At 50.7% G+C, this 20,189-nt stretch overlaps 1 protein-coding gene across 3 annotated transcripts in view; it reads left to right on the forward strand.

Moving 5' to 3' along the window:
* Positions 1 to 20,189, forward strand: part of LOC129864934 (tyrosine-protein phosphatase non-receptor type 12-like) — a 96,823-nt gene that overhangs the window by 27,136 nt on the left and 49,498 nt on the right. For all 3 annotated transcript variants that reach the window (XM_055937269.1, XM_055937270.1, XM_055937271.1), the window contains exon 2: positions 17,571 to 17,679. In XM_055937269.1, coding sequence (XP_055793244.1) covers positions 17,571 to 17,679 — 109 coding nt within the window. The remainder of the gene's footprint in view (positions 1 to 17,570; positions 17,680 to 20,189) is intronic.

Below are 20,189 nucleotides of genomic sequence, written 5' to 3' on the forward strand. Positions count from 1 at the left end.
TAAAGGGTTTCTCTAATGGACCTGCATTGCATGACTGTCTAAAGGACCTGCATTACATGACTGTCTAAAGGGTTTCTCTAATGGACCTGCATTACATGACTGTCTAATGGACCTGCATTACATGACTGTCTAATGGACCTGCATTACATGACTGTCTAAAGGGTTTCTCTAATGGACCTGCATTACATGACTGTCTAAAGGGTTTCTCTAATGGACCTGCATTACATGACTGTCTGAAGGGTTTCTCTAATGGACCTGCATTACATGACTGTCTGAAGGGTTTCTCTAATGGACCTGCACTGCATGACTGTCTAATGGACCTGCATTACATGACTGTCTAACGGACCTGCATTACATGACTGTAATGGACCTGCATTACATGACTGTCTAACGGACCTGCATTACATGACTGTCTAAAGGACCTGCATTACATGACTGTCTAAAGGACCTGCATTACATGACTGTCTAAAGGACCTGCATTACATGACTGTCTAAAGGACCTGCATTACATGACTGTCTAATGGACCTGCATTACATGACTGTCTAATGGACCTGCATTACATGACTGTCTAATGGACCTGCATTACATGACTGTCTAATGGACCTGCATTACATGACTGTCTAATGGACCTGCATTACATGACTGTCTAATGGACCTGCATTACATGACTGTCTAAAGGACCTGCATTACATGACTGTCTAATGGACCTGCATTACATGACTGTCTAAAGGGTTTCTCTAATGGACCTGCATTGCATGACTGTCTAAAGGGTTTCTCTAACGGACCTGCATTACATGACTGTCTAAAGGGTTTCTCTAATGGACCTGCATTACATGACTGTCTAAAGGGTTTCTCTAAAGGACCTGCATTACATGACTGTCTAATGGACCTGCATTACATGACTGTCTAATGGACCTGCATTACATGACTGTCTAATGGACCTGCATTACATGACTGTCTAATGGACCTGCATTACATGACTGTCTAATGGACCTGCATTACATGACTGTCTAAAGGACCTGCATTACATGACTGTCTAAAGGGTTTCTCTAATGGACCTGCATTGCATGACTGTCTAAAGGGTTTCTCTAATGGACCTGCATTACATGACTGTCTAATGGACCTGCATTACATGACTGTCTAAAGGGTTTCTCTAATGGACCTGCATTGCATGACTGTCTAAAGGGTTTCTCTAATGGACCTGCATTACATGACTGTCTGAAGGGTTTCTCTAATGGACCTGCATTGCATGACTGTCTAAAGGGTTTCTCTAATGGACCTGCATTACATGACTGTCTGAAGGGTTTCTCTAATGGACCTGCATTGCATGACTGTCTAATGGACCTGCATTACATGACTGTCTAAAGGGTTTCTCTAATGGACCTGCATTACATGACTGTCTAAAGGGTTTCTCTAATGGACCTGCATTACATGACTGTCTAATGGACCTGCATTACATGACTGTCTAAAGGGTTTCTCTAATGGACCTGCATTGCATGACTGTCTAAAGGGTTTCTCTAATGGACCTGCATTACATGACTGTCTGAAGGGTTTCTCTAATGGACCTGCATTGCATGACTGTCTAATGGACCTGCATTACATGACTGTCTAAAGGGTTTCTCTAATGGACCTGCATTACATGACTGTCTGAAGGGTTTCTCTAATGGACCTTCATTGCATGACTGTCTAAAGGGTTTCTCTAATGGACCTGCATTACATGACTGTCTGAAGGGTTTCTCTAATGGACCTGCATTACATGACTGTCTAAAGGGTTTCTCTAATGGACCTGCATTACATGACTGTCTAAAGGGTTTCTCTAATGGACCTGCATTACATGACTGTCTAAAGGGTTTCTCTAATGGACCTGCATTACATGACTGTCTAAAGGACCTGCATTACATGACTGTCTAATGGACCTGCATTACATGACTGTCTAACGGACCTGCATTACATGACTGTCTAAAGGACCTGCATTACATGACTGTCTAAAGGGTTTCTCTAACGGACCTGCGTTACATGGCTGTCTAACGGACCTGCATTACATGACTGTCTAAAGGGTTTCTCTAATGGACCTGCATTACATGACTGTCTAATGGACCTGCATTACATGACTGTCAAGGGTTTCTCTAAAGGACCTGCATTACATGACTGTCTAATGGACCTGCATTACATGACTGTCTAATGGACCTGCATTACATGACTGTCTAATGGACCTGCATTACATGACTGTCTAAAGGACCTGCATTACATGACTGTCTAAAGGACCTGCATTACATGACTGTCTAAAGGACCTGCATTACATGACTGTCTAAAGGACCTGCATTACATGACTGTCTAATGGACCTGCATTACATGACTGTCTAAAGGGTTTCTCTAACAGACCTGCATTACATGACTGTCTAAAGGACCTGCATTACATGACTGTCTAAAGGACCTGCATTACATGACTGTCTAAAGGACCTGCATTACATGACTGTCTAAAGGACCTGCATTACATGACTGTCTAAAGGGTTTCTCTAATGGACCTGCATTACATGACTGTCTAATGGACCTGCATTACATGACTGTCTAATGGACCTGCATTACATGACTGTCTAAAGGACCTGCATTACATGACTGTCTAAAGGACCTGCATTACATGACTGTCTAAAGGGTTTCTCTAAAGGACCTGCATTACATGACTGTCTAAAGGGTTTCTCTAACGGACCTGCATTACATGACTGTCTAACGGACCTGCATTACATGACTGTCTAAAGGGTTTCTCTAATGGACCTGCATTACATGACTGTCTGAAGGGTTTCTCTAATGGACCTGCATTGCATGACTGTCTAATGGACCTGCATTACATGACTGTCTAAAGGGTTTCTCTAATGGACCTGCATTACATGACTGTCTGAAGGGTTTCTCTAATGGACCTGCATTACATGACTGTCTGAAGGGTTTCTCTAATGGACCTGCATTACATGACTGTCTAAAGGGTTTCTCTAATGGACCTGCATTACATGACTGTCTAAAGGGTTTCTCTAATGGACCTGCATTACATGACTGTCTAAAGGACCTGCATTACATGACTGTCTAAAGGACCTGCATTACATGACTGTCTAATGGACCTGCATTACATGACTGTCTAATGGACCTGCATTACATGACTGTCTAAAGGGTTTCTCTAAAGGACCTGCATTACATGACTGTCTAAAGGACCTGCATTACATGACTGTCTAAAGGGTTTCTCTAATGGACCTGCATTACATGACTGTCTGAAGGGTTTCTCTAATGGACCTGCATTGCATGACTGTCTAATGGACCTGCATTACATGACTGTCTAAAGGGTTTCTCTAATGGACCTGCATTGCATGACTGTCTAAAGGACCTGCATTACATGACTGTCTAAAGGGTTTCTCTAATGGACCTGCATTACATGACTGTCTAATGGACCTGCATTACATGACTGTCTAATGGACCTGCATTACATGACTGTCTAAAGGGTTTCTCTAATGGACCTGCATTACATGACTGTCTAAAGGGTTTCTCTAATGGACCTGCATTACATGACTGTCTGAAGGGTTTCTCTAATGGACCTGCATTACATGACTGTCTGAAGGGTTTCTCTAATGGACCTGCATTGCATGACTGTCTAATGGACCTGCATTACATGACTGTCTAAAGCACAGGTGTCAAACTCATTCCACGGGGGGCCGAGTGTCTGCGGGTTTTCGCTCCTCCCTTGTACTTGATTGATGAATTAACATCACTAATTAGTTAGGAACTCCCCACACCTGGTTGTCTAGGGCTTTATTGAAAGGAAAAACCAAAAACCTGCAGACACTAGGCCCTCCGTGGAATGAGTTTGACACCCCTGGTCTAAAGGGTTTCTCTAATGGACCTGCATTACATGACCGTCTGAAGGGTTTCTCTAATGGACCTGCATTACATGACTGTCTAAAGGGTTTCTCTAATGGACCTGCATTGCATGACTGTCTAAAGGGTTTCTCTAATGGACCTGCATTGCATGACTGTCTAAAGGGTTTCTCTAATGGACCTGCATTACATGACTGTCTAAAGGGTTTCTCTAATGGACCTGCATTACATGACTGTCTAAAGGGTTTCTCTAATGGACCTGCATTGCATGACTGTCTAATGGACCTGCATTACATGACTGTCTAACGGACCTGCATTACATGACTGTAATGGACCTGCATTACATGACTGTCTAACGGACCTGCATTACATGACTGTCTAAAGGACCTGCATTACATGACTGTCTAAAGGACCTGCATTACATGACTGTCTAAAGGACCTGCATTACATGACTGTCTAAAGGACCTGCATTACATGACTGTCTAAAGGACCTGCATTACATGACTGTCTAAAGGACCTGCATTACATGACTGTCTAATGGACCTGCATTACATGACTGTCTAATGGACCTGCATTACATGACTGTCTAATGGACCTGCATTACATGACTGTCTAAAGGGTTTCTCTAATGGACCTGCATTGCATGACTGTCTAAAGGGTTTCTCTAATGGACCTGCATTACATGACTGTCTGAAGGGTTTCTCTAATGGACCTGCATTGCATGACTGTCTAATGGACCTGCATTACATGACCGTCTGAAGGGTTTCTCTAATGGACCTGCATTACATGACTGTCTAAAGGGTTTCTCTAATGGACCTGCATTGCATGACTGTCTAAAGGGTTTCTCTAATGGACCTGCATTGCATGACTGTCTAAAGGGTTTCTCTAATGGACCTGCATTACATGACTGTCTAAAGGGTTTCTCTAATGGACCTGCATTACATGACTGTCTAAAGGGTTTCTCTAATGGACCTGCATTGCATGACTGTCTAATGGACCTGCATTACATGACTGTCTAACGGACCTGCATTACATGACTGTAATGGACCTGCATTACATGACTGTCTAACGGACCTGCATTACATGACTGTCTAAAGGACCTGCATTACATGACTGTCTAAAGGACCTGCATTACATGACTGTCTAAAGGACCTGCATTACATGACTGTCTAAAGGACCTGCATTACATGACTGTCTAAAGGACCTGCATTACATGACTGTCTAAAGGACCTGCATTACATGACTGTCTAATGGACCTGCATTACATGACTGTCTAATGGACCTGCATTACATGACTGTCTAATGGACCTGCATTACATGACTGTCTAATGGACCTGCATTACATGACTGTCTGAAGGGTTTCTCTAACGGACCTGCATTGCATGACTGTCTAATGGACCTGCATTACATGACTGTCTAAAGGGTTTCTCTAACGGACCTGCATTACATGACTGTCTAATGGACCTGCATTACATGACTGTCTAAAGGGTTTCTCTAATGGACCTGCATTACATGACTGTCTAATGGACCTGCATTACATGACTGTCTAAAGGACCTGCATTACATGACTGTAATGGACCTGCATTACATGACTGTCTAAAGGGTTTCTCTAATGGACCTGCATTACATGACTGTCTAAAGCAGGGGTGTCAAAGTCAAATGGACGGAGGGCCAAATAAAAAATTTAGCTACAAGCCGAGGGCCGGACTGTTCGAATGTTCATTGAAATTTTTTTAAATGACGCATATAGTCTAGTGAACCTAATTGAACCTACTGAAAACCTAACAAATATATTCCAAAATGATTAGATAAATAAAGCAATATTTTCTTATGGCTCTGTCAGTAATCTTTAATTTTCAGCAGACACAAAAGATAAATTTCCTTTATATAAATATTCCCATAACATGAACATTAATTGAAAGAAACCGGTATTCGAGGCACCATCAGTAGCCAATATTTTCTATTTTAGCAAAAGTGGGCTAAATTTACTTCAAAGAAAAAAACAATAATAGCAATTTTCTATCATCCACTCAACTGAAATATTTTTAAAATATAATTGGATTGAAATACAATAAAATAAAGTGCAAAAATCTATTAATCAAAAACAACACTTTGTTTAAGGAGAAGTAACATGCAGTGAAAACAAATATTAAACTTTAACTTTTAAACTTGAACTGAGTAAAAACTCTAAATATGTGATTGCACAGTAATGTTCACTTGTTTGAGGTTGAGGGTGATACTTGGTGGTGTCCCATCTTTTCCACAAGTTCATCAATGTTCGGGGTAAGGCTCTGAGCTGAGGAAATCCTCAGAATTGAGTGGAGGTGTTCAGCAGTAAGTCGACTTCTGTGTGATGTTTTGTTCAGGTTCATCAAAGAAAACAGTTGTTCACACAGGTATGTGCTGCCAAACATAGACAACGTTTGAGCAGCCTGGATGCGCAGCTGGGGCATTGTGTCGGGGAGGAAACGGGCGAACTCCGCAGCACCCACTGCCGCATATTTTGCCCTCAGTGCATCATTGCATTGGAGGTCAATCAACTCCATTTGGAGGTTTGGTGGTGAGCTTTCCACGTCAACAGCAAATGGGTTACCGAGCAGTTCCAACCTGCTTTTTTGTGCTTCAAAGTCAGCAAATCGGCGTCGAAAGTCAGCGGCAAGCATACCTATTTTATCAGCCAACTGTGCGCTCGGGAACGCACTGGTAGAGAGCTTCTCTTTCATGGTCTGGCAGCTGGGAAAGTGGCTCAAATTTTCTTTCCGCATCTGCGTCTCCCACAGAGTCAGTTTGGTTTTAAATGCCTTCACTGTACTGTACATATCAGAGATGACATGATCCCGACCCTGCAGCTGCAAGTTCATTGCATTCAGATGACTCGTAATGTCACACAGAAAAGCCATTTCACACAGAAACATTTCGTCTCGGAGTTGTGTTGTGTCTTTCCCTTTGCTGTCCAAGAACAGACAAATCTCCTCACGAAGCTCGAAACATCTTTGAAGCACCTTTCCCTGGCTTAGCCATCGCACCTCTGTGTGATAAGGCAAATCACCATGCTCCGTTTCTAACTCCGTCAGAAATGCCTTGAACTGGCGGTGATTCAAACCTTTGGCTCTGATAAAGTTAACTGTGCGCGTGATGATGCTCATTACATGCTCCATTTTCAAGGCTTTACCGCACAACGCTTCCTGGTGTATGATACAATGATAAGCTGTCAGCTCACCTGTCGCGTTTTCCTCTTGCATCTTTTCCCGTATCTTCGCCACCAGTCCGCTCCTGTGTCCACACATCGCAGGTGCTCCGTCGGTTGTCAAACCCACGAGTTTTTCCCAAGGCAGCTCCATCTCATTTACACATCTTGACACCTCTTCATACATATCATGCCCCGTAGTTGTGCCATGCATAGGACGTAAAGCCAAAAACTCCTCTGTCACGCTTAGGCTGGAGTCCACTCCGCGGATGAAAATTGACAACTGGGCAATGTCAGAAATGTCGGTGCTCTCATCCACAGCCAAGGAATATGCAATGAAATCTTTTCCCTTTTTCACAAGCTGCTCTTTTAGATTGATGGACAACTGGTCTACTCTCTCGGCAATGGTGTTTCTGCTCAGACTCACATTTAAAAAGAGTTGCCTTTTTTCTGGGCAAACTTCGTCACAAACTTTAATCATGCAGTTTGATGAAATCCCCCTCCGTAAATGGCCGGGCTGATTTAGCTATCTCTTCTGCCAAAATAAAACTGGCCTTGACAGCAGCCTGGCCTTGTGATTTGGCTTTTTTGAACAGAGCCTGTCGAGATTTGAGGCCTCGTTTTAATTCCTCTGCCTTTTGTAGCCTTTGTTCCATGTCCATATTCTTGTTTTTGTCCGCGTGTTTCGTTTCATAATGTCGTCTCAGATTATACTCTTTCAGTACCGCCACACTTTCTCCACACAGAAGACACACAGGTTTTCCAGCTACCTCCGTGAACATATACTCCGACTCCCACCTTGTTTGAAACCCCCGGTTCTCAGTGTCCACCTTCCGTTTTGCCATTTTTGATGGGTATCTGAAAGTTAATTTTACTGTGATGCTGACGACTGCTGTGCCAATAAATATTGAAATGAAGCAGCCTACTGCTCGGTGCGTCACCGTTGCATTGTGGGAAATGTAGTATTGGTGCGTGTAAAAGATCTGCGGGCTGCCGGCTTGCTGCGGTCTGCGGGCCGGTTCTAATAATAAATCAAGATCATCCCAGGGGCCGTAAAAAACCTTCTCGCGGGCCGGATGTGGCCCGCGGGCCTTGACTCTGACATATGTGGTCTAAAGGGTTTCTCTAATGGACCTGCATTACATGACTGTCTAATGGACCTGCATTACATGACTGTCTAAAGGGTTTCTCTAATGGACCTGCATTACATGACTGTCTAAAGGGTTTCTCTAATGGACCTGCATTACATGACTGCGGATATGAGAGCTGATGTGCTGAGACATTGGAACTGAACTGAGCCACTCCAATACATGTCAGGATTCTGTGTTGGCGCTGTAGGCCTTAAGACTTGTCCCTTATATGGTGCACTACTGTTGAACACAACCCTATAGGCTTTGGTCAATAGTAGTGCACTGTATAGGATGTAATTTAGGATGCAGACTACATGTGGTTAAATAAAGGGAGATGGTAAAGTGCCAGGATCCTCCAACCCAGTGGAGAGCAGCCTTGGAAGGCTGTGAAGACCGGTTCCACAGAGCTCCATACCAACTCATCAGAGGGTAACTCCACAGAGCTCCATGCCAACAACTCATCAGAGGGTAACTCCACAGAGCTCCATGCCAACAACTCATCAGAGGGTAACTCCACAGAGCTCCATGCCAACAACTCATCAGAGGGTAACTCCACAGAGCTCCATGCCAACAACTCATCAGAGGGTAACTCCACAGAGCTCCATGCCAACAACTCATCAGAGGGTAACTCCACAGAGCTCCATGCCAACAACTCATCAGAGGGTAACTCCACAGAGCTCCATGCCAACAACTCATCAGAGGGTAACTCCACAGAGCTCCATGCCAACAACTCATCAGAGGGTAACTCCACAGAGCTCCATGCCAACAACTCATCAGAGGGTAACTCCACAGAGCTCCATGCCAACAACTCATCAGAGGGTAACTCCACAGAGCTCCATGCCAACAACTCATCAGAGGGTAACTCCACAGAGCTCCATGCCAACAACTCATCAGAGGGTAACTCCACAGAGCTCCATGCCAACAACTCATCAGAGGGTAACTCCCTGGTCCCACACTACTGCTGTACAACTCTACCTCTCCCCTGTCCTACCCACAACTCATCAGAGGGTAACTCCACAGAGCTCCATGCCAACAACTCATCAGAGGGTAACTCCACAGAGCTCCATGCCAACAACTCATCAGAGGGTAACTCCACAGAGCTCCATGCCAACAACTCATCAGAGGGTAACTCCACAGAGCTCCATGCCAACAACTCATCAGAGGGTAACTCCACAGAGCTCCATGCCAACAACTCATCAGAGGGTAACTCCACAGAGCTCCATGCCAACAACTCATCAGAGGGTAACTCCACAGAGCTCCATGCCAACAACTCATCAGAGGGTAACTCCACAGAGCTCCATGCCAACAACTCATCAGAGGGTAACTCCCTGGTCCCACACTACTGCTGTACAACTCTACCTCTCCCCTGTCCTACCCTGAGCTTATGGACTGGACTACTGCCTGGCCCACCTCCCCACACACACTCTCACTCACCTCGTCTCCCTCTGTATCTGATTTACTCACATCTATTGCTCACAATAGTTTCCAGCACAGGCTCAGTTGTGATTGGCTGAGATGGTGCTGCCTGCTGGTGTCATTCAATTTTTATTTCACCTTTTTATTTCACCTTTTATTTAACAAGGCAAGTCAGTTAAGAACACATTTTTATTTACTATGACGGCCTACCGGGGCACAGTGGGTTAACTGCCTTGTTCAGGGACAGAACGACTGATTTTACCTTGTCAGCTCGAGGACTCTAACCACTAGGCTACCTGCCGCCCCATGAAGGTGCTAACACGGACTGTTTTTACCACACTGTGTTTTCTCATGCGTCATGCAATGTGGCGTGGGTGGATGTGTGAGAGTGTGCATGCATGAAAATGTATACATAAATGTGTGTGTGTGTGTGTGTGTGTGTGGAAGAGTGCTTACCTTGTGTGTTGTGATGTTGGCTGTCTCAGCCCCGGGCTCCTCTGCAGAACAGAATCAGTGTAGTGTTCTGATGAAAATGTAATTGAGACCAGAATAGATATAATGGTATTACTGTCTGCCTGAGAGAGCAGAGCTCTGCACGGTCCTCCTCTCCAGGAAGGCCTGACATGAACACACACTGTAGTCTTCAAGTACAGAGACATAGCAACACCTGATAAAAACATTATCCTCTCTCTCTCTCTCCCCCTGTCCCGCTCGCTCTCTCTCTCTCCCCCTGTCCCTCTCGCTCGCTCTCTCTCTCTCCCCCTGTCCCTCTCGCTCCCTCTCTCTCTCTCTCCCCCTGTCCCGCTCGCTCGCTCTCTCTCTCTCCCCCTGTCCCGCTCGCTCGCTCTCTCTCTCTCCCCCTGCCCCGCTCGCTCGCTCTCTCTCTCTCCCCCTGTCCCGCTCGCTCGCTCTCTCTCTCCCCCTGTCCCTCTCGCTCGCTCTCTCTCTCCCCCTGTCCTTCTCGCTCGCTCTCTCTCCCCCTGTCCCGCTCGCTCGCTCTCTCTCTCTCCCCCTGTCCCGCTCGCTCGCTCTCTCTCTCTCCCCCTGTCCCGCTCGCTCGCTCTCTCTCTCTCCCCCTGTCCCGCTCGCTCGCTCTCTCTCTCTCCCCCTGTCCCGCTCGCTCGCTCTCTCTCTCTCCCCCTGTCCCGCTCGCTCGCTCTCTCTCTCTCCCCCTGTCCCGCTCGCTCGCTCTCTCTCTCTCCCCCTGTCCCGCTCGCTCGCTCTCTCTCTCTCCCCCTGTCCCGCTCGCTCGCTCTCTCTCTCTCCCCCTGTCCCGCTCGCTCGCTCTCTCTCTCTCCCCCTGTCCCGCTCGCTCGCTCTCTCTCTCTCCCCCTGTCCCGCTCGCTCGCTCTCTCTCTCTCCCCCTGTCCCGCTCGCTCGCTCTCTCTCTCTCCCCCTGTCCCGCTCGCTCGCTCTCTCTCTCTCCCCCTGTCCCGCTCGCTCGCTCTCTCTCTCTCCCCCTGTCCCGCTCGCTCGCTCTCTCTCTCTCCCCCTGTCCCGCTCGCTCGCTCTCTCTCTCTCCCCCTGTCCCGCTCGCTCGCTCTCTCTCTCTCCCCCTGTCCCGCTCGCTCGCTCTCTCTCTCTCCCCCTGTCCCGCTCGCTCGCTCGCTCTCTCTCTCTCCCCCTGTCCCGCTCGCTCGCTCGCTCTCTCTCTCTCCCTGTCCCGCTCGCTCGCTCGCTCTCTCTCTCTCCCCCTGTCCCCCTCGCTCGCTCTCTCTCTCTCTCCCCCTGTCCCGCTCGCTCGCTCTCTCTCTCTCTCCCCCTGTCCCGCTCGCTCGCTCTCTCTCTCTCTCCCCCTGTCCCGCTCGCTCGCTCTCTCTCTCTCTCCCCCTGTCCCGCTCGCTCGCTCGCTCGCTCTCTCTCTCTCCCCCTGTCCCGCTCGCTCGCTCGCTCGCTCTCTCTCTCTCCCCCTGTCCCGCTCGCTCGCTCGCTCGCTCTCTCTCCCCCTGTCCCGCTCGCTCGCTCGCTCTCTCTCTCTCCCCCTGTCCCGCTCGCTCGCTCGCTCTCTCTCTCTCCCCCTGTCCCGCTCGCTCGCTCGCTCTCTCTCTCTCCCCCTGTCCCGCTCGCTCGCTCGCTCTCTCTCTCTCCCCCTGTCCCGCTCGCTCGCTCGCTCTCTCTCTCTCCCCCTGTCCCGCTCGCTCGCTCGCTCTCTCTCCCCCTGTCCCGCTCGCTCGCTCTCTCTCTCTCCCCCTGTCCCGCTCGCTCTCTCGCTCTCTCTCTCTCCCCCTGTCCCGCTCGCTCTCTCGCTCTCTCTCTCTCCCCCTGTCCCCCTCTCTCGCTCTCTCTCTCTCCCCCTGTCCCCCTCGCTCGCTCTCTCTCTCTCCCCCTGTCCCGCTCGCTCGCTCTCTCTCTGTCTCTCCCCCTGTCCCTCTCGCTCGCTCTCTCTCTCTCTCTCCCCCTGTCCCTCTCGCTCGCTCTCTCTCTCTCTCCCCCTGTCCCTCTCGCTCGCTCTCTCTCTCTCTCCCCCTGTCCCTCTCGCTCGCTCTCTCTCTCTCTCCCCCTGTCCCTCTCGCTCGCTCTCTCTCTCTCTCCCCCTGTCCCTCTCGCTCGCTCTCTCTCTCTCTCCCCCTGTCCCTCTCGCTCGCTCTCTCTCTCTCTCCCCCTGTCCCTCTCGCTCGTTCTCTCTCTCTCTCTCCCCCTGTCCCGCTCGCTCTCTCTCTCCCCCTGTCCCGCTCGCTCTCTCTCTCCCCCTGTCCCGCTCGCTCGCTCTCTCTCTCCCCCTGTCCCGCTCGCTCGCTCTCTCTCTCCCCCTGTCCCGCTCGCTCTCTCTCTCTCTCCCCCTGTCCCGCTCGCTCGCTCTCTCTCTCTCTCCCCCTGTCCCGCTCGCTCGCTCTCTCTCTCTCTCCCCCTGTCCCGCTCGCTCGCTCTCTCTCTCTCTCCCCCTGTCCCGCTCGCTCGCTCTCTCTCTCTCTCCCCCTGTCCCGCTCGCTCGCTCTCTCTCTCTCTCCCCCTGTCCCGCTCGCTCGCTCGCTCGCTCTCTCCCCCTGTCCCGCTCGCTCGCTCTCTCTCTCCCCCTGTCCCGCTCGCTCGCTCGCTCTCTCTCTCTCCCCCTGTCCCGCTCGCTCGCTCTCTCTCTCTCCCCCTGTCCCGCTCGCTCGCTCGCTCTCTCTCTCTCCCCCTGTCCCGCTCGCTCGCTCGCTCTCTCTCTCTCCCCCTGTCCCGCTCGCTCGCTCGCTCTCTCTCTCTCCCTGTCCCGCTCGCTCGCTCGCTCTCTCTCTCTCCCCCTGTCCCGCTCGCTCGCTCGCTCTCTCTCTCGCCCCCTGTCCCGCTCGCTCGCTCGCTCTCTCTCTCGCCCCCTGTCCCGCTCGCTCTCTCTCTCTCCCCCTGTCCCGCTCGCTCGCTCTCTCTCCCCCTGTCCCGCTCGCTCGCTCGCTCTCTCTCTCTCCCCCCGTCCCCCTCGCTCGCTCTCTCTCTCCCCCCGTCCCGCTCGCTCGCTCTCTCTCTCTCTCTCCCCCCGTCCCGCTCGCTCGCTCTCTCTCTCTCTCTCCCCCCGTCCCGCTCGCTCGCTCTCTCTCTCCCCCCGTCCCGCTCGCTCGCTCTCTCTCTCCCCCGTCCCGCTCGCTCGCTCTCTCTCTCCCCCGTCCCGCTCGCTCGCTCTCTCTCTCCCCCCGTCCCGCTCGCTCGCTCTCTCTCTCTCCCCCTGTCCCTCTCTCTCGCTCTCTCTCTCCCCCTGTCCTTCTCTCTCGCTCTCTCTCTCCCCCTGTCCTTCTCGCTCGCTCTCTCTCTCCCCCTGTCCTTCTCGCTCGCTCTCTCTCTCCCCCTGTCCCTCTCGCTCGCTCTCTCTCCCCCTGTCCCTCTCGCTCTCTCTCTCTCCCCCTGTCCCTCTCGCTCGCTCGCTCTCTCTCTCTCCCCCTGTCCCGCTCGCTCGCTCGCTCTCTCTCTCTCCCCCTGTCCCGCTCGCTCGCTCGCTCTCTCTCTCTCCCCCTGTCCCTCTCGCTCGCTCTCTCTCTCTCTCCCCCTGTCCCTCTCGCTCGCTCTCTCTCTCTCCCCCTGTCCCTCTCGCTCGCTCTCTCTCTCTCCCCCTGTCCCTCTCGCTCGCTCTCTCTCTCTCTCCCCCTGTCCCTCTCGCTCGCTCTCTCTCTCTCTCCCCCTGTCCCTCTCGCTCGCTCTCTCTCTCTCTCCCCCTGTCCCTCTCGCTCGCTCTCTCTCTCTCTCCCCCTGTCCCGCTCGCTCGCTCTCTCTCTCTCTCCCCCTGTCCCGCTCGCTCGCTCTCTCTCTCTCTCCCCCTGTCCCGCTCGCTCGCTCTCTCTCTCTCTCCCCCTGTCCCGCTCGCTCGCTCGCTCTCTCTCTCCCCCTGTCCCGCTCGCTCGCTCTCTCTCTCTCTCCCCCTGTCCCGCTCGCTCGCTCTCTCTCTCTCTCCCCCTGTCCCTCTCGCTCGCTCTCTCTCTCTCTCCCCCTGTCCCTCTCGCTCGCTCTCTCTCTCTCTCCCCCTGTCCCTCTCGCTCGCTCTCTCTCTCCCCCTGTCCCTCTCGCTCGCTCTCTCTCTCTCTCCCCCTGTCCCGCTCGCTCGCTCTCTCTCTCTCTTCCCCCTGTCCCTCTCGCTCGCTCTCTCTCTCTCTCCCCCTGTCCCTCTCGCTCGCTCTCTCTCTCTCTCCCCCTGTCCCTCTCGCTCGCTCTCTCTCTCTCTCTCCCCCTGTCCCGCTCTCTCTCTCTCTCCCCCTGTCCCGCTCGCTCTCTCTCTCCCCCTGTCCCGCTCGCTCGCTCTCTCTCTCCCCCTGTCCCGCTCGCTCGCTCTCTCTCTCTCTCTCCCCCTGTCCCGCTCGCTCGCTCTCTCTCTCTCTCCCCCTGTCCCGCTCGCTCGCTCTCTCTCTCTCTCCCCCTGTCCCGCTCGCTCGCTCTCTCTCTCTCTCTCCCCCTGTCCCTCTCGCTCGCTCTCTCTCTCTCTCTCCCCCTGTCCCTCTCGCTCGCTCTCTCTCTCTCTCTCCCCCTGTCCCTCTCGCTCGCTCTCTCTCTCTCTCTCCCCCTGTCCCTCTCGCTCGCTCGCTCTCTCTCTCTCTCTCCCCCTGTCCCTCTCGCTCGCTCGCTCTCTCTCTCTCTCTCTCTCCCCCTGTCCCTCTCGCTCGCTCGCTCTCTCTCTCTCTCTCCCCCTGTCCCTCTCGCTCGCTCACACGCACAGACAGACTGCTCCTTTTGAATGCTTTTAGGCCTATTCCTTCAGCTGTCATAACCATGTATCAGTGTTCTGTCAGGCCAGGTGGTTAGGTGAGGTTCACCACAGCCAGCAGGTCTGTCAGAGAGAGGCTGGTGGGGTACAAGAGCTAGCTGTCACAGGTCTTCTGTAATCACCATGTGTCTCTCTCTGTGTCTCTCTCTCTCTCTGTGTCCTGTCTTGGAGAGAGTATAGTTGTATAGTTTCTAATCTTGGTAAAGACACCATGGCTTTAGTTTTAGTAGTTTTTATCAACTGAAATCTGAACAGAACCTATTTATGCTCATGTTCATTGAATATTAGGGATATCAGCACACTATCCTCATGTGTTTCAATGCACACCGGGCCCAATAGGAGCACACCGGGCCCAATAGGAGCACACCGGGCCCAATAGGAGCACACCGGGCCCAATAGGAGCACACCGGGCCCAATAGGAGCACACCGGGCCCAATAGGAGCACACCGGGCAGATGGATGGACTTGAACCTCTCCCAATACATCCCTCAATTCTCCAGTCTCACTAGGGACTTGAACCTCTCCCAATACATCCCTCAATTCCCCATTCTCACTAGGGACTTGAACCTCTCCCAATACATCCCTACATTCTATAGTGTCTGTGTAGTGTCTGTGTAGTGTCTGTGTAGTGTCTGTGTAGTGTCTGTGTAGTGTCTGTGTAGTGTCTGTGTAGTGTCTGTGTAGTGTCTGTGTAGTGTCTGTGTAGTGTCTGTGTAGTGTCTGTGTAGTGTCTGTGTAGTATCTGTGTAGTGTCTGTGTAGTGTGTGTGTGTCTGTACGTGTGTGTAGTGTGTGTCTGTGCGTGTGTGTAGTGTGTGTCTGTGCGTGTGTGTAGTGTGTGTCTGCGTGTGTGTAGTGTGTGGCTGTGCGTGTGTGTAGTGTGTGGCTGTGCGTGTGTGTCTGTACGTGTGTGTAGTACGTGTGTAGTGTGTGTGTGTAGTGTGTGTCTGTGCGTGTGTGTAGTGTGTGTCTGTGCGTGTGTGTAGTGTGTGTCTGTGCGTGTGTGTAGTGTGTGGCTGTGCGTGTGTGTAGTGTGTGTCTGTGCGTGTGTGTAGTGTGTGTCTGTGCGTGTGTGTAGTGTGTGTCTGTGCGTGTGTGTAGTGTGTGTCTGTGCGTGTGTGTAGTGTGTGGCTGTGCGTGTGTGTAGTGTGTGGCTGTGCGTGTGTGTAGTGTGTGGCTGTACGTGTGTGGCTGTGTGTGTGTGTAGTGTGTGTCTGTACGTGTGTGTGCAGTGTGTGTACGTGTGTGTGTAGTGTCTGTACGTGTGTAGTGTGTGTCTGTACGTGTGTTTAGTTTGTGTCTGTACGTGTGTGTACGTGTGTGTAGTGTTTATCTCTTCAGCTAATGAAGCAGTGTCATTACTATTCTGTCCCTGAGGAATCTGTGTCCTGCTGGAGTGGAGCTGAACGACACACTGTCACTGTAATTACTGTTGGGGGAGAGGGCCTCAGAGCGGAGCTGGGGAGAGGGCCTCAGAGCGGAGCTGGGGAGAGGGCCTCAGAGCGGAGCTGGGGAGAGGGCCTCAGAGCGGAGCTGGGGAGAGGGCCTCAGAGCGGAGCTGGGGAGAGGGCCTCAGAGCGGAGCTGGGGAGAGGGCCTCAGAGCGGAGCTGAACGACACACTGTCACTGTAATTAATGTTGGGGGAGAGGGCCTCAGAGCGGAGCTGGGGAGAGGGCCTCAGAGCGGAGCTGGGGAGAGGGCCTCAGAGCGGAGCTGAACGACACACTGTCACTGTAATTAATGTTGGGGGAGAGGGCCTCAGAGCGGAGCTGGGGAGAGGGCCTCAGAGCGGAGCTGGGGAGAGGGCCTCAGAGCGGAGCTGGAAGCGAGTTGAATTAAGGGCCTCAGCTTGGAGATCAAGGGTGCTGTTGTGAGAGTTTGGAAGTTCCTAATGAAGCCAGAGAGAGCTGTGTGAAGCTCCATAGGAAGTACTGGTGGGTGAGGAACCATCTTGGAGCTGCACGAGGGGGACTAGGGCATTCCTAAACTGTTAGCTACTGTATAGCGTCTAGGTGGGCTGGTCTCTGCTGGGCTATTAGAGGGGCTGGAGAAGGGGGTGTGTGAAATGTGTGGAGCATAGTCAAATAGGATCTCTTCATGATCCCTAACCTCGTGGGTGGGCAACGATACGCTCTCTGGGAACCATTCCTGTGACACTGAAACATGACTGGCTTGTACAACGTCCCTCTAATGTAGGGCAAATGTTTCTCTTGACCATCAATCATTCATGCTGTCCGACACTAAACCCCCCTCTATACGGATGTGTTCCTAATGGCGCACTAATGGTGCACTACAAATGTTTCCCTATTCCCTTCATAGGATTCTGGTCAAAAGTAGTGCACTATAAATGACTCCCTATTCCCTTTATAGGACTCTGGTCAAAAGTAGTGCACGATAAATGACTCCCTATTCCCTTCATAGGGCTCTGGTCAAAAGTAGTGCACGATAAATGACTCCCTATTCCCTTTATAGGGCTCTGGTCAAAAGTAGTGCACGATAAATGACTCCCTATTCCCTTTATAGGACTCTGGTCAAAAGTAGTGCACTATAAATGGCTCCCTATTCCCTTTATAGGACTCTGGTCAAAAGTAGTGCACTATAAATGGCTCCCGATTCCCTTTATAGTACTCTGGTCAAAAGTAGTGCACTATAAATGGCTCCCTATTCCCTTTATAGGACTCTGGTCAAAAGTAGTGCCCTATAAAGGAAACAGGGTGTCATTGGGTATTCCTTCTCCACTACATGTCTCTCTATAGGAGACAGAAACACACACAATGATTAACATTTTCTCTCTTGTTGTTTTTCCTCCCTGCAGAGATTACGAAGATTATCGACCAAATACAGGACAGAGAAGATCTACCCCACCAACGTCGGGGAGCAGGAAGAGAATGTGAAGAAGAACCGCTACAAAGATATACTGCCCTGTATGTAATCCTATGTGGCCAAAGCTGTGTGTGTAATGTGTAGTGTGCTGTGTGTGTAGTATGTGTGTGTAGTGTGCTGTAGTGTGTGTAGTGTAGTATGTGTGTAGTATGTGTCCTCTCTAATGGTTCTTACAGTCAGGGGAATAGATGGATATTACTGGAAAAAATCACATTAATTCTCGAGGCCAGAAGGGCTCTGAGTGGACTGGACAAATAAACTCTGGCCACAGCCCCTCACAACACACACATCCTCTTGGCCCTTCTTCCCCACAACATAGCATCCAAGACACACACACACACACACACACACACACACACACACACACACACACACACACACACACACACACACACACACACACACACACACACACACACACACACCCTTCTCTGCCCCACCCCCCTCTTCTCTACCTGAACAACATGGAGGACATCTTACAGGACACTAACCTCTACCTGAACAACACGGAGGACATCTTACAGGACACTAACCTCTACCTGAACAACATGGTGGACATCTTACAGGACACTAACCTCTACCTGAACAACACGGTGGACATCTTACAGGACACTAACCTCTACCTGAACAACACGGAGGACATCTTACAGGACACTAACCTCTACCTGAACAACACGGAGGACATCTTACAGGACACTAACCTCTACCTGAACAACATGGAGGACATCTTACAGGACACTAACCTCTACCTGAACAACACGGTGGACATCTTACAGGACACTAACCTCTACCTGAACAACACGGAGGACATCTTACAGGACACTAACCTCTACCTGAACAACACGGAGGACATCTTACAGGACACTAACCTCTACCTGAACAACACGGAGGACATCTTACAGGACACTAACCTCTACCTGAACAACACGGAGGACATCTTACAGGACACTAACCTCTACCTGAACAACACGGAGGACATCTTACAGGACACTAACCTCTACCTGAACAACACGGAGGACATCTTACAGGACACTAACCTCTACCTGAACAACACGGAGGACATCTTACAGGACACTAACCTCTACCTGAACAACACGGAGGACATCTTACAGGACACTAACCTCTACCTGAACAACACGGAGGACATCTTACAGGACACTAACCTCTACCTGAACAACACGGAGGACATCTTACAGGACACTAACCTCTACCTGAACAACACGGTGGACATCTTACAGGACACTAACCTCTACCTGAACAACACGGTGGACATCTTACAGGACACTAACCTCTACCTGAACAACACGGAGGACATCTTACAGGACACTAACCTCTACCTGAACAACACGGAGGACATCTTACAGGACACTAACCTCTACCTGAACAACACGGAGGACATCTTACAGGACACTAACCTCTACCTGAACAACACGGTGGACATCTTACAGGACACTAACCTCTACCTGAACAACACGGAGGACATCTTACAGGACACTAACCTCTACCTGAACAACACGGAGGACATCTTACAGGACACTAACCTCTACCTGAACAACACGGAGGACATCTTACAGGACACTAACCTCTACCTGAACAACACGGAGGACATCTTACAGGACACTAACCTCTACCTGAACAACACGGAGGACATCTTACAGGACACTAACCTCTACCTGAACAACACGGAGGACATCTTACAGGACACTAACCTCTACCTGAACAACACGGAGGACATCTTACAGGACACTAACCTCTACCTGAACAACATGGAGGACATGGAGGACATCTTACAGGACACTAACCTCTACCTGAACAACACGGAGGACATCTTACAGGACACTAACCTCTACCTGAACAACATGGAGGACATGGAGGACATCTTACAGGACACTAACCTCTACCTGAACAACACGGAGGACATCTTACAGGACACTAACCTCTACCTGAACAACACGGAGGACATGGAGGACATCTTACAGGACACTAACCTCTACCTGAACAACACGGAGGACATCTTACAGGACACTAACCTCTGTCATCTGAAGCCCCTCTGCTTCTTAATTCAGAACATCATGACTCCGATGGATGGATGGAGCCTAAGGATGGATGGATGGAGGCTAAGGATGGATGGATGGAGCCTAAGGATGGATGGATGGAGCCTAAGGATGGATGGATGGAGGCTAAGGATGGATGGATGGAGGCTAAGGATGGATGGATGGAGCCTAAGGATGGATGGATGGAGCCTAAGGATGGATGGATGGAGCCTAAGGATGGATGGATGGAGCCTAAGGATGGATGGATGGAGCCTAAGGATGGATGGATGGAGCCTAAGGATGGATGGATGGAGCCTAAGGATGGATGGATGGATGGATGGAGGCTAAGGATGGATGGATGGATGGATGGAGGCTAAGGATGGAGGGATGGATGGAGGCTAAGGATGGATGGATGGATGGAGCCTAAGGATGGAGGGATGGAGGCTAAGGATGGAGGGATGGAGGCTATACGGAGGGAGGGATGGATGGATGAATGGATGGAGGGATGGATGGATGGA

This window comes from Salvelinus fontinalis, chromosome 11 (genome assembly GCF_029448725.1).
Source record: "Salvelinus fontinalis isolate EN_2023a chromosome 11, ASM2944872v1, whole genome shotgun sequence".
In the NCBI taxonomy this organism is placed as follows: domain Eukaryota; kingdom Metazoa; phylum Chordata; class Actinopteri; order Salmoniformes; family Salmonidae; genus Salvelinus; species Salvelinus fontinalis.